The sequence below is a fragment of the Pinus tabuliformis genome, chromosome 9 (genome assembly GCF_031772625.1).
Source record: "Pinus tabuliformis cultivar Carrire ecotype Pingquan chromosome 9, CPIR1, whole genome shotgun sequence".
In the NCBI taxonomy this organism is placed as follows: Eukaryota; Viridiplantae; Streptophyta; class Pinopsida; order Pinales; family Pinaceae; genus Pinus; species Pinus tabuliformis.
Genome location: NC_142307.1, coordinates 1,987,619,825 through 1,987,637,922, shown reverse-complemented (window position 1 = coordinate 1,987,637,922; position 18,098 = coordinate 1,987,619,825). Strand labels below are relative to the sequence as shown.

General features: G+C 39.3%; 1 protein-coding gene across 2 annotated transcripts in view; it reads right to left on the bottom strand.

The window, feature by feature from the left end:
- Positions 1-231: 231 nt before the first annotated feature.
- Positions 232-18,098, bottom strand: part of LOC149156980 (uncharacterized) — a 217,722-nt gene continuing 199,855 nt past the window's right edge. For both annotated transcript variants that reach the window (XM_089445488.1, XM_089445487.1), the window contains one exon: positions 232-689. In XM_089445488.1, coding sequence (XP_089301614.1) covers positions 432-689 — 258 coding nt within the window. In that variant the 3' untranslated portion in view covers positions 232-431. The remainder of the gene's footprint in view (positions 690-18,098) is intronic.

Genomic DNA, 18,098 nt, shown 5'->3' with positions numbered 1-18,098 from the left:
AATAATAATAATTTTTATTTAATGTACCCATTTAAATAATTTAATAATCTTAAAAGATTCCAACTCTATTGGAATATTTTATAACTTTAATATGATTATTGTGCCCAATTTAAACCCCTTCAATATAAACACCACAATAATGCAATGCAAATGCTAAAACCTAAAGCTAACTATTATCACATTGCAACTTTCTTGCATAAAACTAAAATCTACAGTTTCAAGAAAAAACTCTCTCACACAAAAATCGTTCGCATGTTTCATAAAAATAAACAAAGATAGCGAGCATCTATCTTTGACGAAAGAGGTAAACAGACAACTCTGAAGTGTAACTGTTTGGTAGATCTGTCATCATCTTTGGCAGCTCACCAAAGAAAAAATTCTTAATATTCTGTTACAATCCGCGTTCAATATAACCAAAAAAATAAAAACAACTATTTTAATGGCATGCATAGCCTTGCCTGAGATGAAGCTCTGGGCAATAACAGTATATCTGCCACAAACTGCATGTGCTTTTCTTCTATTTTAGTAATACCTCGTGGTATTCGGATTTCCATGGTTTCAAGAGCAGGAGTGCTCTTAAGCAAGCACTCTATAACGGCCATTTCCTTGTCATCAAAATTATTTAACTCTACCCGTAGTCTCTGAAAATCTCCATTTACATTTCGTGGATTCTGATCACCAGTTGAGTTCTGCAAGAAAATCAAAGCAAAAATGAAGCAGGTAAGTCTACTCTGTATAATTTTTCATAGATAATTTAGTTATTTTACTGCAAATCAAAGGAGATAGAAATATAAATTAATTTAGCTTTATAAATTAACTAAATTAAATAGACATCAAAATATTAATTTTATAATATATTTTATTTTATTAAAATTAATTAAATTATATCTTTATTTTAAATTATTATGGGAATAAAAATATATATTTAAAAAAATATGTAACAAGATTTTTAACTATAGAAATTTATGTCTTTTTATTATAAAGAAAATAAAAATTACATAACTATTTTCAAAATAAATTTTTACTTTTGATTTGTGACTACTAATAATATTCTATAAATGTTAAATCTCTACCATCCAATTAACTAACAGAGATCCCTTGGATCTACCAAGTGCTATTAAGTTTTTGGAGGGATCAAATCTGTCTAGGTGCAAACTTGAAAAAAAATGTTTGCACCTCCACAAATTTGATCCATGTTTGATAGATCCAAGGTTAATATAATTGATTTGTGACTACTAACCAGTGTATATCCATCTTAACCATGGATCTAGCAAGAGTTAAGAACGATCATATCTCTTGAGATGAAAACTTCTTTTAGAGTGCAAAATATTTGAATAAAATGTTGTTTGTACATATAGAGAGAGAGACCACTTGTAATTTTTCATTGTTTGTGAGACCGCTTAAAATAGTGAGACCACTTTAAATGTTTTAACCTAAAAAAAACATAAAAAAAAATCAATTGTTTTATATAAGCATAAAATGGTGAGACCGCTTAAAATGTTTTAACTATTAAAAAAAATCAATTGTTTCATATAATGTATATATAGTTTTTTTTAACCTTTAACTATTTTATTTCTCTATAAAGTTGGTATCACATTATGGTGTTACATGTGGACATTGAAATATTTTATTTATAGTTGAGAGTGAGAGTAAAATATTTTTACTGCTTCTCCTTAATATGGACACTGAGAGTGAGATTATTGATGTTTTATTATATTTTTAATTAAACAAACCAAACACATATTTATTTGTTTTCTTATTATATCCAACTTAAAATATTTTATTTATGGTTAAGATTAAGTGAAATATTTTCACTGAGTGAGATTATTGTTGTTTTATAATACTTTTAATTAAACAAACCAAACACTTATTTTCATTTTTTTATATGAGAAGCTTTTTTTAAAGGATAGTACATACTTACATATCTCATACTGGGTTACAAAATGAGTCTCTCCATTCAATAAGAATATTCTACAATAATCTATAGAGGTTAAATCTCTACCATCCACATAACTAATATAAATCTATATTAACCTTCCATCTACCAAGTGTTGAGAGAGATCAAATCTGTCTAGTGCGGACCCAATGTCTTAATACATAGCAGTTAAATTTTTTATTGGGTCCGCTTATTAAATGGATATCAGAGCTAAATCACAATTAAATTCCAAATCGGATCCAACTTTATAGTCAAAGTAAAAGAAATCTGTAATTTCAAAAATAAATTTGAATTTGATGTTTAATCTATGTAAGTTTAACTTGACGTAAAAAAAATTGAGACATGTTCATTCGCTTTTGAAAATTAGCTTTCTACGTTTCCCATTGGAATTAGCTTTCTACCTTCAGGGAACAGTGTAACTCATTGAGTTTGATTTTGAATCATGAACCAAAGTTGGGTTGGGATAAGAAATGAAGAGAACTAATGAGTAGGCAGTTGCTAAAAGCGAGTTTGCGTGTATTTTCAGGTCAAACTTTTTGCATTTTTTGAGTTACCCTAACATGAAAAAACATACATTTTAGTAACTATGGTTTCTCACAACTTGTGAGGGTAAATGAAGAATGTTTGGATATTTCCCAAAATTAGTTAGTTTACCTAGAGTCTCCATTAGGTCACTTGGTTATGTGTATGAGCCACTTGTGAGCTATAATAATTGTCTTGCAGGGGGCATTCTGAAGGAAAACAAATTGAATGCATGAGTTTTACACTCGTAAGAATGTTGTTCTTTTCTTGGTAAAGGATATGCATTCTAATGTTCATCTTCTTTGTATCATGTTTTGCATAATGTCTTTCCTCATACTCACTTTCTCTATATCTTGTTTGGCATAATATTTCCCATCTTCACTTTGATAATTGAGCAATGTTTTTCTTAGTGTTCTCTTCACTTCACTTCAATTCAATCTTCTTGAAAGTAATGATGAGGAAAAATTATATAAAAAATTATAGAGAAGTGATACTATACAATAACATGGATACTCGAAAAGGGAGAGCGCGCTGCGAGCTGCTAGGGTTAGCGCAGGTAGCAGAGATTGTTTCCAATGGAGGGCAACAGAGGAGGGAGCTCGACTCCCTCCTACAAGGATGTTGTAACTAGAAAAGGAAAAACACATGGGGAGAACAGCAAAGGTTTGGCAGAGGAAAGAAACAGGGATAATGAAAAGGAGACAGATGGGACCAGGACCAAGGAAAACAATGGCACAAAAGACAAGGAGGAAGAAGACAAAAATCTGGGTTCAAGAGACAAAAAGCAGAAGGGACCCTGCAAACCAAAAGCAGAAATCATTCCCAGAGTAATATTAAATGATCCTGCTCTACAGGCGCACAGGGAACACATGGGGACCTACGCCATTATCTGTAAATTCATGGGACTATGGCCCACTGAAAAAGCTTTACAGATGTGGATCAAGTATCACTGGAAACCCAAAGGAAGCATTGACCTGCATCTTGGGTCAAAGGGTTTCTTTACAGTGGTATTCTCAAACATCGAAGATAAAGACAAAATATTCGAAGGAGGACCATACTTTTATGCAGCAGCAGGTCTCTATATGAGGCCTTGGAGGATGAACTTCGTCCCAGAGCGGGAGACTTTCACTTCAGTTCTAGTTTGGGTAAGGCTCTATTCTCTACCTCTGGATTATTGGCAAACGAAATCACTAGCGGCCATTGGCAATAAACTGAGGTGTTTTGTCAAAGTTTATGAAGCTACAAGAATAAGGAAATATACCTCATTTGCAAGGATATGTGTGGAAATGGATCTATCAGGAGCTCTTTCTGATGAAGTCATTTTGGAAGTTTTCGATGAGGAGTGGGTGCAGACAGTGGACTATGAGCATATCCCATTCAGATGTCACAAATGCCATGAGCATGGTCATCTGTTCAGAGACTGCCCCCTCAGCAAAGAAGATAACAAAGGGAAACTCAATACAAGGAAGGACTCAGAAAGTTTTCAGAGGGTGACTAGTAGAGGAAAAGGAGGAAAAAAGGGGCTAAAGCAACAACATAACGAGGCGCAGAAGGTCAATCAGAACAAGTTCCAAGTGCTGGAAGAGAATGAAGAAAATGTGAAGGAAAATCAATCTCAGGAAGTAGGTCCCAATGAGAAAGAGCGAGAAGAAAATAACACACAAACTCAAGATATGGGCTATCAAAAAGAAAGGTCAATGAGTGAAACAGAAATGGAAACAGACCAGGAAATGACCCATAGTGAAATAGATCTGGAAGATCATGAACTTCAGGAAATTCTTGACAAGGAAAACCTGGATTTGGAAGGATTCTTAAGGCAGGGAACCAAAGGAGGAATAGATTCACTACCCCAAGAAGAATGTAACAGAATACAACAGTTGTTTTTATGGAAAACGCAGGAAAAAGAGTTGGAGAAAGGTAAAAATATTCACAAGCAGGAGCACAAAGGTGTGAAAACTATGAAATCAACTCCAGGATTAGCAACCAGAAATCCAGGAAAGAAGAGGGGCAGGAAAAAGCAAAATGAGCTCTTAATGGAGTGTGGAAAGCTAATGATAGATTCGGGTAAGATGAAAGATCTAACCAGTTACTCCTTTACAAATCTTTAATTATGAAGTTCATATCTTGGAATATCAGAGGTCTAGGCAGTAAAAGAAAACAAAGAATGTTAAGTAATAGAATGAAAATAGCAACACCAGATATAATCTTCATTCAGGAAACAAAATGCTCCATTCAGAAATTAAAACAAATCCATAGCAAATGGCTAAATAGATTTGAGTTTCTTGAAGTTAAAGCAGAGAACACAGCGGGAGGCATTCTCACTCTCTGGAATCCCCAAAAAGTCAGCATATTAGATGCGGAGGCATCAAGAAATTATTTATCAGTAATTATTCAACCAGTAGGGGTTGAGGATACCTTTCTGGTCACAAATGTTTATGGTCCTCAAAGAATAGATGAGAAACTCAGATTCCTAAACTCCCTGGTAGATCTTAGAAGCAGACATGAAGAAATACCTTGGGTCATAGGAGGAGATTTTAACATGATTAAATCTCTTTCGGGAAGAAACAAAAAAAAAAAGAAAAAAGGAGGTACCAGATTGCTAAGTAAAGACTCAGAAACATTTCACTCCTTCTCTGAAGATCTAAAACTGGTAGACTCAGAAACACAAAATGGCCTTTTTACTTGGAATAATAAAAGAGGAGGTGAGGCTCAGGTCGCCTCCAAGTTAGACAGATTTTTGATCTCAAAGGAGCTTATGCTCGCAAATAATGAAATAACAGCTAGAGTTCTCCCCTTTGGAGGCTCTGATCACTGGCCGATTCAATTAGAAATCAAGGGGATTGATTCTCCCAGAAATAGACCATTCAGGTTTGAAAATATCTGGCTCTCCCATCCAGATTTCATCAGCAACATTGAAAAATGGTGGGCTGAAGATTTGCAGATCCAGGGCACTAAAATGTTCCTCCTTCATAAAAGACTTCAACACATAAAACTCAGACTCAAAGAATGGAACAAGAAGGATTTTGGCAACATTTTTGTGGACAAAAAATTAGTGGAATCCAAACTACAGGAACTTAATCAAGCACTAATCTCTGATGGTTTTGATAAAGTCAAAAGTGAGCAAGCTGATAAACACCATCAAGAATGGGAGAACCTATGTAAACAGGAAGAAGTCTTTTGGAGACAAAAATCTAGAATTCAATGGCTCAAAGAAGGTGAACGTAATACAAAATTTTTCCACAGATCCACCATGGCCAATAGAGCTCACAATAGAATCTCTTCGATATTAAATGAGAATGGGGTGCTTCAGACCTCTCATAAGAATATCGAAGCTGTGTTGATACAACATTTCAGAAGCATCACAAAGGAAAACAATCCTGACAGAGAGCAACGTATCAAAGAAATTACAAAAAATATCCCTAAGCTGGTTTCAAGAGAGGACAATTTTAACCTGAATAAACCTGTCACCGAAGAGGAAGTCAGTGAGGTTATTAAAGACATGCAGAATGGCAAAGCTCCAGGACCCGATGGTTTCAATGTAGACTTTTTTAAGGCTTGCTGGAACATTGTCAAACAGGACATTCTGAACGTTGTGGAGGACTCTAGAAGAAACAGGACTATTCTAAAAGCCCTCAACACCTCCTTCATCTCCCTGATCCCCAAACAGGATTCAGCCCTGACTGTCGACAAGTACAGACCCATTGCTTTATGCAATGTGGTCTACAAGATCATATCCAAGGTTTTGGCTAGCAGACTCAAACCTCTGCTTCCTTCTCTAATTTCAGGGGAACAATCTGGTTATGTGGAAGGCAGACAAATCTTAAATAATATTATTCAAGCCCACGAGGTAGTTCACTCGCTAACCAGCAAGAAGCAGGCAGGTATGATCATGCAATTAGATATTGCCAAGGCATATGACAAGGTGAACTGGATCTATATCAAGAAGGTCCTTACTGCTTTTGGGTTCGACCACAACTGGGTCAAATGGATTATGGCTCTGGTAACTTCGTCCAGCTTTTCCATTTTGGTAAATGGCTCTCCCTCCGAGATCTTCACTCCCTCTAGAGGTCTCAAACAAGGAGACCCACTCTCTCCCTTTCTATTTATCATCATGATGGAAGGACTGGGCAGGTCCATTAATCAGGCCAAAGCCTTGGGAAAGATTAAGGGACTTCAATTAACGGAGAATGGTCAGACAATGACTCACCAACAATTTGTGGACGACACGATGCTGCAAGGCATTCCCACTGTCAAAGAAGCCTTAGCATATAAACAAATCCTGAATGACTTTGCCTTGGCCACAGGTATGGAAGTTAATCTCTCCAAATCAAATTTTTTTTTCTTAAATACTAATATTGCAATTCAGAGGAACATCTCCAGGATTCTGGGCTTTCAAAGGGATTCCCTCCCCTCAAAATATTTGGGGATTCCCCTTGTTGGAAATAATACTAAGAGGGGGGGTGAATCAGTATTATCTAAATCTTTTCATTATACCTTCCTGATTTATACTTTAATTTATTCTTCAGATATTGATCATTAACTTATATGTGAGAACCATAAAAATGAGCAAGAACAAGAAAAACAGATAGTCACACCAAAGAACACCAGATATAAGGTGGAAACCCAATGTGGGTGAAAACCACCTGCTGCAATATGTCTCTATCTTCTTTCAATTAGAAACTTCTTTTACAATGATTTTGTACTGGTGCAATCCTTTACCAGTACGCAGGCTGCAACCTGCAGAGAGCTACAACTCTCTCTCGTTTTCTAGTCTCTCCTGGAAGGGAGCTACAACCCCCTTTGCTCTTTTACTTCTTTAAGGACCACGTTTCATTAATTTTCAAACTGGATCCAAGAAGATCAAATAATCATCAAGTACATGCAAATCACCCAATCTCCTTATACAATCAACCAATGAATCACCCAACTTCTCAGAATGCTATAAACAGAAAAGTAATACCAGAAATCTAAACCCAGAACTCTGCAGCAATAGATAAAAGACAGCCAACAAATGTTTCAAGATAGGTCCGCAACTTCACCAATAGAGGCCTGCGAATACTCACAGCTCTTCTGTGTCTAAACTGCGCAGATCCGCACCTGGTCAGTCTTCTGCTCTGCGTATCTCCGCACCACTCGTTCTGCTGCCCTGCGTACCTCTGCTCAGATCCGCACCTGCACTGTCCGCCTGACAGCGTACCTCCGCAACTGGTTCTTCTGTTTCCCTGCGTACCTCCGCACTGTGCCTTCTTCTGCGCTGCGTACCTCGTACTGCGCCTTCTATTGTGCTGCGTACGCCCGCATTGCGTCTTCTCCTGCACTGCGTACCCCCGCACTCACGCTGTTGATCGCCTGCGAACCTCTGATTAGGGTCAAATTAATAGTCCTCCAATGTGCCACAGACAATCAAATCCACAGATCTGATCATGCGCCCTAGAGATCACGACTTATCAATAGATTCGCCTTAAGTTTTCTCCTTGATTTAGATCTAGCTTTGTAAAACCAATCACCCAAAATTTCAGATCTTAAGATATTCAAATTTCACAAGTGACTAGCCAAGTGATCTCCTTCCCTTTTTATAGTCAATCCCTTATTCACACCATGGGACAAAACCATCAAACACCAATACAAGGGATCCAAACCGGGGTTCAACAATTTAGATCCTATACCACGGGCCAAAACCATAGGATCATGAACGACGGGCTAAATACCAAGGGCCAAACATAAGAAACCCCACGTGAGCGCGCTTCTCTGCATTGGAGTGAGTGAACTGGGGGACCGCACCTTATGAATGGAGAACCTGCGGGTATGTCCGCACTTCCTGGATGGCGAACCTGCGGGTCCACACCTTTTGAACGATGCACCTGCGAACCTCTTATTTTCCATCATTTTGAGAGCCTGAACAGAGTTTTGCCACTTGAGTGAGTTGCCATCAAGTACAACACCTGTACCATAGAGCCAAACCAGAATCATAATGCCAACAATCTCCCCCTTTGGACTTGATGGCAACCTCAAGATCCTCAACGTCATTCTCCCCCTTTGACATCAAAGGCAAAGGGTTATGCTTCCCCTGACAACATGCTTAGGCCTTTGCTTTGCTGATCATGCTCCCCCTGACTATAGATCAGATCTGCAAAAGAAAAATTTCTTCAAGACGAACCATAATCCACCATACACCATAAATGATCGTGAAAGAGATAGAGACATATTGCAGCAATATTCATATCAGCATCCATGTTCTCCTTCTGTACTTCCTCCAAGATCTTCTACCATAATGCCAACAATGCATTATTAGAAGTATATATGCTCCCCCTGAACCTGTGCCATTCGATCTTCGACCAATCCGCAACCCAGTATGCGTATACCCCATATGAAACTCGCGTACAACCAACAATCTCTGAAACAGATGAGATTCAACAACAAGATGATGCATCAACTACCCCGAGCTTTTGCCTGAGGTATTCAAAGGTCTCCCTGGGCAATGGTTTGGTGAGTATATCAACAACTTGTTCCTTAGAAGGAACATACTCCAACTTGACCTTTTGTTCAAGCACTTGTTCCCTGAGAAAGTGATACTTGATCGGTATGTGCTTGGTCTTTGAATGCATGACTGGGTTCTTTGAAATGCTGATTGCACTTGTATTATCACATAAGATGGAGATAGGTGGTGTACAAGTGATTTGAAAATCCTGCAAGGTCTGCATCATCCAAAGAAGTTGAGTGCAGCAAGATGCAGCAGCCACATATTCCGCTTTAGCTGTAGATAAAGCAATCGAACTCTGTTTCTTGCTGAACCAAGATACTAATCTGGAACCCATAAAGAATGCGCCACCACTTGTGCTCTTCTTGTCATCCACGCTTCCGGCCCAATCTGCATCTGTGTAAGCATGAAGTGTGAGATCTGTGTCTCTAGGGTACCATAAGCCATAGTTTTGAGTTCCTTGAAGGTACTTGAAGATTCTCTTGACTGCCTGAAGATGAGTTTCCTTTGGATTTGCCTGAAATCTTCCAACTATTCCCACTGCATGCATGATGTCTGGTCGGGTACCTGTCAAATAAAGTAGACTTCCAATCATAGATTTGTAGGTTGGTTGATGCACTGCTGCTGATTCATCATTTGCACTGAGGCTGCATCCTGTGACCATGGGGGTACATACTGGTTTTGCATCTTCCATGCCATATTTCTTCAAAATCTGCTTGAGATACTTGGTTTGAGACAAGAAGATACCGTCTTCATTTTGTTGGATTTGCAATCCAAGAAAATAAGTCAGTTCTCCAAGCAAAGACATTTTGAATTCTTTCTGCATTACCAAGGCAAAGCTTTGACTCATAGCTTCTTCATTGCTGCCAAAGATAATATCATCTACATACACAACAAGTATTAGCAATTTGTCATTTTCAATTTTTATATAAAGATTGCTATCTGCTGATCCCTTTGAGAAACCTTGTTGATGAAGATATTTGTCCAACCGGTAGTACCAAGCCCTTGGAGCCTGTTTAAGACCATAGAGAGCCTTTTTTAGTCTGCATACAAGATTTGGATCATTCCCAAGGATGAAACCATCTGGTTGCTCAATGTACACTTCTTCTTCTAAGTCTCCATTCAGAAAGGTTGATTTCACGTCCATTTGAAATACTTTGAACTTCTGAAAGCTTGAGAGAGCAAGGAACATTCGGATGGCCTCAAGTCTAGCAACGGGAGCAAAAGTTTCTTCAAAGTCTATTCCTTCTTGTTGAGCATACCCTTTACAAACAAGTCTGGCCTTGTTTCTAATTACTTCCCCATTTTCATTTAACTTATTTTTGAAGATCCATTTTGTCCCTATGACATTCTTATCTTTTGGTCTAGGAACCAACTCCCAAGTGTTGTTCTTTTCGATCTGCTCAAGTTCTTCATCCATTGCCTTGACCCAGCATTCATCTTTGCATGCCTCTCTTACATTTTGTGGTTCAGTGGAGGAGAGCAATGCCAAATAGCTTGAGGCTTCTGCAATTGTTCTTCTTGTTTGTACACCTGCTTCTTTCTGCCCCAAAATCTGAGATTCTGGATGATTCTTCTGAACGTACCTGGATGGAGTCTTCTCTTCTATCCTTATCTGTTCCTCTGGTGCCTCTTGAGGTTCTTCTTCATCATCTATCTGATTTGGAGAGTAGTCTTCATTCTCTTCGATATTTTCATGATTTACTTGCCTAGGGATGTATCTTTTTTCATCAACCACTACATCAATGCTGTCAACAATTCTTCCAAGCTTTTTATTGTAACACTTATATGCTTTGCTGTGGGGAGAGTAACCAAGGAGAATGCCTTCATCTGCTCTAGGTTCAAGTTTGCCAAGCTGTTCATCAGTATTCTTAATATAGCATTTGCTCCCAAAAATTTTGAAATGCTTTACCGAAGGAGTCTCACCATACCAGAGCTCATGCGGAGTTTGAGTGCTATTCACTCGGACATTTGTTTTGTTGAGAATAACAACTGCAGCAAATGCAGCTTCACCCCAGAAGGTTGCGGGAGTTCCAGACTCATCAAGCATAGCACGAGCCATTTGTTGAACCGTTCTGTTCATCCTTTCCACCACTCCATTTTGCTGAGGAGTCCTAGCTATAGAGAATTCCCTTCTTATTCCATGTTCTTCACAGAAATCGAAAAATTCATTTGAGGTAAACTCCCCTCCTCTGTCAGACCTGAGGCACTTAATTTTGTAATCTGATTCGTTTTCAGCCAAGGCTTTGAAAGATTTGAATTTTTCGAATGCTTCATCCTTGTGTTTCATAAGTCCCAACCAAACCATCCTGGAGAAGTCGTCAATGAATAATATGAAGTATTCTTCTCCTCGAGGTGACCTTGTCCTAAATGGACCACATACATCTGTATGGACTAGTTCAAGAGGCCTGCTGGCTGATCCTTCCTTCTCAGGGAAGTTAGTTCTGGTTTTCTTACCAAACTGACATGATTTTCATATGGTGTTGTCTGGAATTTTGATATCCGGAAGACCACGAACTGCCTGGTATTTGCATGCTTTCCTTATTTGTGAAAAGCTTAGATGCCCCAACCTCCGGTGCCATAACCAGTGTTCATCATCCTTGCTCAAATAGCATTGTTGTTGTCCTTCTTCAAATATGTATAGATTATTTGGAGTTCTTCTGCCTTTGATCACTGTTTTTCCTGTATCAAGATCACGAACACTACATCCATTTGATCGAAATATTACCTCTGTTCCTTGATCGCACATCTGACTGACACTCAGTAGATTATGCTTCAAGCCATCAACATACAAAACATTTCCAGCCTTGACCTTTTCTTTCAACTGAGCAGTGCCTTTTCCTTTTATGGCTGCAGGGGTATCATTTCCAAAAGAAACCTTCTTTCCCTTTTCTAAAGAAGTATATGATTCAAGTTTTTCTTTATCACCTGTCATATGCTTCGAACATCCGCTGTCGATATACCATAAATTTTCCTGTCCTTCTGCATAAAAATCTATCCCACATCTTTCTGGTTTTGGTTCCTTTATTCTCCATGTTTTGGTACTTGAGGCTTGTTCCTTTGTCTGCCAAAACCTGCTCCTGCATTCAGAATCTTCATGACCAAAGTTATTACAAATAGAACATTCAATTTCACTTTCAAGGGCGGAAAAGTTGTTATAGGTCCTCTTCGTGATTCCAGACATACTTCTTTGTTTTTGAGCTTCTCTAGTCATGATTGTCTTATAGGCAACACATTGAGCTGCTTTGTGACCAAAGTTATGGCAAGAGAAACATTGGCCATTGAAGAAACTCCTGCGATTATCAAATCTATCATCCAACCGATTGTAGTTTCTACTGGCATCCATTCTTGAGGCAAATTGGGAAGATTTTACCTGTGGCTGGTTGTAGCTTCTGTTTGTCCTTAAGGTAGTTTGCCCCCGATTTTCTTGATAGTCTTTGTTCGTTCTTGAGGTAAATTGTCCCTGATTTACCTGATGCTTTCTATTCGGCCTTTGCTCGCTCCTCCTTGCTGCATCAAGATAACTTTTGGAGGTGGATGCTTGAGATGCTTCTCCATTATATCCCAGACCTGTCTTGATTAGTGGAGAACGCTGCACATTGATGATCTCATCCAGAGTTTCAGATCCTTTAACAAATTTAAGATTAAGAGCTTTTGTTTTCTCAATCTCTTTTCTAAGACCAACAATTTCACATTCCAATTTTTCAAGATGTTTTTCCCTTTCAGCCAGTTGACATTGCAGAGAATCAATAATCACATTTTTCTCTTCTAAGCAAATTTTGAGATTAGACATTTCTTCATAAAAACCTTCTTCATCTATAGCATCCATGTAGTCATCATCTTCAAAAGCCATTAAAAGTTTATAATCATTACCTTGTTCATCTTCGTCACTATTTGAAAGTCCATCACTATCTTCATGAGTGTAATAGATTTTCTTATTTGCATTTTGTTTCTTGTTCCATCTAACAGGTTCCTTCCCCTTGTCATTCTTATCCTTATGAGGACATTTGGCAGCATAGTGACCGACTCTTCCACAAGCAAAGCATTTGAAAGGTAACTTACCTCGGAATCGTCCAGCACCCCGTTGAAGATTTCTGACAAAATTTGATTCTTCTTCTTCTTCTGATATGTGTCCTGACTCATAGTAGTCTCCTTTGCCAGAATCTTTAAAGGCGCTTCTCTCCTGTCCGATGGTCCTCCTTTCCTCATTTCTTAAGCAGTTAGAATTCCATGCAGCTGTGAAATTTTAAGATTTTGAAGATTCTCTTTTTCTTCTATTGCAGAAACTTTAGATTCAAACCTAGGGGACAAAGATCTTAAAACTTTTTCAACCACAACAGCCTCTTTTACTTCTTCACCCAAATTTTTCATACAATTAACAATCTCATCTACACGAAGAAAATAGTTAGCCACACTTTCATCATTGTACATTCTGAGATTCTCATACTGAATTCTGAAGGTTTGAAGTTTTGCTCGTTTTCCCTGATCATCTCCTTCATAGCTCAGAACAATCTTGTCCCATATTTCTTTTGCGGATTTATACTGCATAACTTTGACAAATTCTGATTGTGATAGACATCCCAATAGAGTATTGACCGCCTTTGCATTTGTTTCATATTTCTTCTTCTCAGCCGGATCTGTAGGAGTTGCTGCTGGAAAAGTATACCCTGTATCTATGATATCCCAGACTTCTGTACCCAAAGATTGAAGATAGGTAGTAACTCTTACCTTCCAATATACGAAGTTTGTCCCATCAAAAACCGGTGGCCTGATTGATGCTTCCCTCTCGTAGTTGCTCATGATGAAAGATCTTCCTTCAAGCGATCAAGCTTCTTCAGAAGGACCTGCTCTGATACCAATTGTTGGAAATAATACTGAGAGGGGGGGTGAATCAGTATTATCAAATTCTTTTCAATATACCTTCCTGATTTATACTTTAATTTATTCTTCAGATATTGATCATTAACTTGTATGTGAGAACCATAAAAATGAGCAAGAACAAGAAAAACAAATAGTCACACCAAATAACACCAGATATAAGGTGGAAACCCAATGTGGGTGAAAACCACCTGCTGCAATATGTGTCTATCTTCTTTCAATTAGAAACTTCTTTTACAATGATTTTGTACTGGTGTAGTCCTTTACCAGTACGCAGGCTGCAACCTGCAGAGAGCTACAACTCTCTCTCGTTTTCCAGTCTCCCCTGGAAGGGAGTTACAACCCCCTTTGCTCTTTTACTTCTTTAAGGACCACGTTTCATTAATTTTCAAACTGGATCCAAGAAGATCAAATAATCATCAAGTACATGCAAATCACCCAATCTCCTTATACAATCAACCAATGAATCACCCAACTTCTCAAAATGCTATAAACAGAAAAGTAATACCAGAAATCTAAACCCAGAACTCTGCAGCAATAGATAAAAGACAGCCAACAAATGTTTCAAGATAGGTCCGCAACTTCACCAATAGAGGCCTGCAAATACCCGCAGCTCTTCTGTGTCTAAACTGCGCAGATCCACACCTGGTCGGTCTTCTGCTCTGCGTATCTCCGCACCACTCGTTCTGCTGCCCTGCGTACCTCTGCTCAAATCCGCACCTGCACTGTCCGCCTGACAGCGTACCTCCGCAACTGGTTCTTCTGTTTCCCTGCGTACCTCCGCACTGTGCCTTCTTCTGCGTTGCGTACCTCGCATTGCGCCTTCTGCTGTGCTGCGTACGCCCGCACTGCGTCTTCTCCTGCGCTGCGTACCCCCGCACTCACGCCGTGGATCGCCTGCGAACCTCTGATTAGGGCCAAATTAATAGTCCTCCAATGTGCCACAGACAGTCAGATCCACAGATCTGATCATGCGCCCTAGAGATCACGACTTATCAATAGATTCGCCTTAAGTTTTCTCCTTGATTTAGATCTAGCTTTGTAAAACCAATCACCCAAAATTTTAGATCTTAAGATATTCAAATTTCACAAGTGATTAGCCAAGTGATCTCCTTCCCTTTTTATAGTCAATCCCTTATTCACACCATGGGACAAAACCATCAAACACCAATACAAGGGATCCAAACCGGGGTTCAACAATTTAGATCCTATACCACGGGCCAAAACCATAGGATCATGAACGACGGGCTAAATACCAAGGGCCAAACATAAGAAACCCCACGAGAGCGCGCTTCTCTGCATTGGAGTGAGTGAACTGGGGGACCGCACCTTATGAACGAAGAACCTGCGGGTATGTCCGCACTACCTGGACGGCGAACCTGCGGGTCCGCACCTTTTGAACGATGCACCTACGAACCTCTTATTTTCCATCATTTTGAGAGCCTGAACAAAGTTTTGCCACTTGAGTGAGTTGCCATCAAGTACAACACCTGTACCATAGAGCCAAACCAGAATCATAATGCCAACACCCCTCACAGACAAGCCTTTGCACAAAAGTATATGGGAACCGGTGTTCAACAAGATGCAAGATAAAGTCAAAAAATGGACTATCAGATCTCTAAACCTTGCTAGTAGGTTGATTCTGACAAAGGTCGTTCTTCAATCTATCCCTATTTTCTTTTTATCAGCCCTCCCTGCTCCCAAAGGTGTCCTACAACAGTTCAGGAACATTCAGAGAGACTTCCTTTGGGGCAAAGAGGAAACAAGGAAGAAATGGGCCCTTGTGTCTTGGGAGAAAATCTGTAAACCCAAGAGGTACGGGGGTTTGGGCTTAGATGATCAGGAAACTCTGAGTAAAGTTTTAGGAGCCAAACTCTGGTGGAGATGGGTTAAAGAACCAGAAGCTCAATGGGCTAAGATCTGGAAAGATAAATATGCAAGCTTGTGGCAAACTAATGATCTCATAAGAATGTCTGGAAACATAAAGGGCTCTTATATCTGGAACAAAGCCTGGGAAAACAGAAGCCTAGTTCAAAACAACAGTTTCTGGGAAATCAGAGTAGGAGATCTAGCTCTCTTCTGGGAAGACAAATGGCAACAAGAACCAACACTGTTAGAAGAAGACTTTATGAGCCTCAAGCAGGAAACAGACTCCCAAGGATTAATCAAAGTCAAAGATTTCTGGAATCTTCCTCATAACTCTGGAAAGTGGAGAAACTGGAAAAGCATAGAGTGCAGAGATGACGGTGCCATAAAAATAAAAGCAGAAGCAATTATGAGCAGGTTAAAACAAAGGAAAATCTTGGTAACAGAGGGGCAGGATCAGTTAAGATGGGGCCTCAATAAAGAAGGAACCTTTAATCTTAAGGAAGCAAAAAGAATTATCCTGAAACTTGATTCCGGTGTTCCGGAGAAATCCTGGCAACAACTTTGGAGCCACCAAGGGTGGATGAAAATCAAGCTTTTCATGTGGTTAGTTCACCACAAGAAAATTTTAACTTGGGACAATATCAGGAAAAGAGGGGTTTTAGGGCCCTCTAGATGTCAGCTATGTGAAGACCAAGAGGAGACTATGGAGCATATCCTCAACAGCTGCACCTACACAACCTGGTTGTGGGATTCTTTTGCAACCATTTTTCAGCAGTCAGACAGAGATAAAACAAGTATCATTAACACCCTGAACAAGTGGAGAAGAAACTTTTCGGAGAATGAGCTCCTTAATCTAGCCTGGGCCTTTACACCAAGCTTCATTATCTGGAATGTTTGGAAAGAAAGGAATAAAAGAATTTTCAAGGATGAAAAAACTATTCCTTTTCACCTGTTCGATCTGATCTTGAAGCAGATCAAGGAGACAGTTAGTACCATTGTTCGCAATTATCCCAAGAACCCTCCCACAGATAAGGAAACTAGAATACTCAGGCAACTGAGAATGCAAGAGATCATTCCCAATGAACTAAGCAGAAAAGGAAAACATTTGGAAACGGAAAAGAAGTTCTGGCATCCTCCACCGAAGGGTTATCTGAAATGCAATATTGATGGGGCATCTAAATGCAATCCTGGAACAACTGGTTATGGAGGGGTGTTAAGAGATGAAGAAGGAAACATAATCTTTATTTTTCACTGCCATTTAGGTAAAGCTACCAACAATATGGCCGAATTAATGGCTTTGGAACATTGTCTTGAGCTGTTGATTCAAAATCACAGCTCCAATGTCATTATAGAAGCAGACTCAGAGATCTCCATAAATGCAGTTAAGAGAATCAGCTTCGGAGCAGCGCCGGAGAAGGTTTCAAAACACTGGAGACTAATTCAAGTGTACCAAAGAATTCAAAATCATCTTTTGAGTATCCGAACTGTTAGTTTCAGTCATGTTCGACGAGAAGCCAATAAACTAGCGGATACTTTAGCCAACCAAGGAGTATTTAACACAGAATGCAGAATTGAAATGAAATGGCAGGAGATGCCTCAGGATAGATTAAAAGCGCTCTGCGAGGAACAAGCGGCAGAGGACAAAGAAATTTTTAAATATTGGGCCAGAGTGAAAGGCACGGAATGATGAATTCTAAGCTAGTTCGATCTCAGTACTGTGGTTGGTACCTTAACGAAGGGCAAGCTCTGAGCGATCACTCTACACCCTGGTGTAAACAGATCATTCCCCCTTCTCTTTCGTTTCGCAAGATAAGATTCCTTTCTCAGTTTGCGGCAGTCTCTGTTGCTAGTTCCAAGATGTGCTCGCGCGGGAAGGACAGTTGGAATTATCCGGCAGAGGCTTTTCCCCTGTTTTCCTCTCATGGTTCGGAAAACCAGATGCCAAGAGGTTTCCAGGTGATCGCTCGGTTCCCGAATGGTAAATGGTTTTGGGATTTTGGGAGCGATCCCACTAATCTCCCGACACGTGGCACGGGAGGGGTTATGAAAACCACCCTCCATCGGGCATTAAAGTTCGGACAGTTCAGCTATGCGATACTTCTCCGCGCCGTTCGATTTAGCCTTAGAAATCGACGGTCAGTGTTGAACGTGTTGTTTTGTATGGCTTGACGCGGCAAAGACTTGGGGAGTCAACGGAGTTTCCCTTTAGGTTTTTGATTCATATTGTTCAACCCAAGAAATTTTAAGAGAGAATAGTTTTGTAGGGTGTAAAGGGTAGGGTCATTTCTAAGAAAGATAGCCCTTGGTTTTCCTGAGTCCATGAGGAGGTCAGGTTTTGTACATGTTGTAATTTTAATTTTGATTTAATGAAATAGAAGGATCGACTCTTGCTTCAGCAAAAAAAAAGATATTATA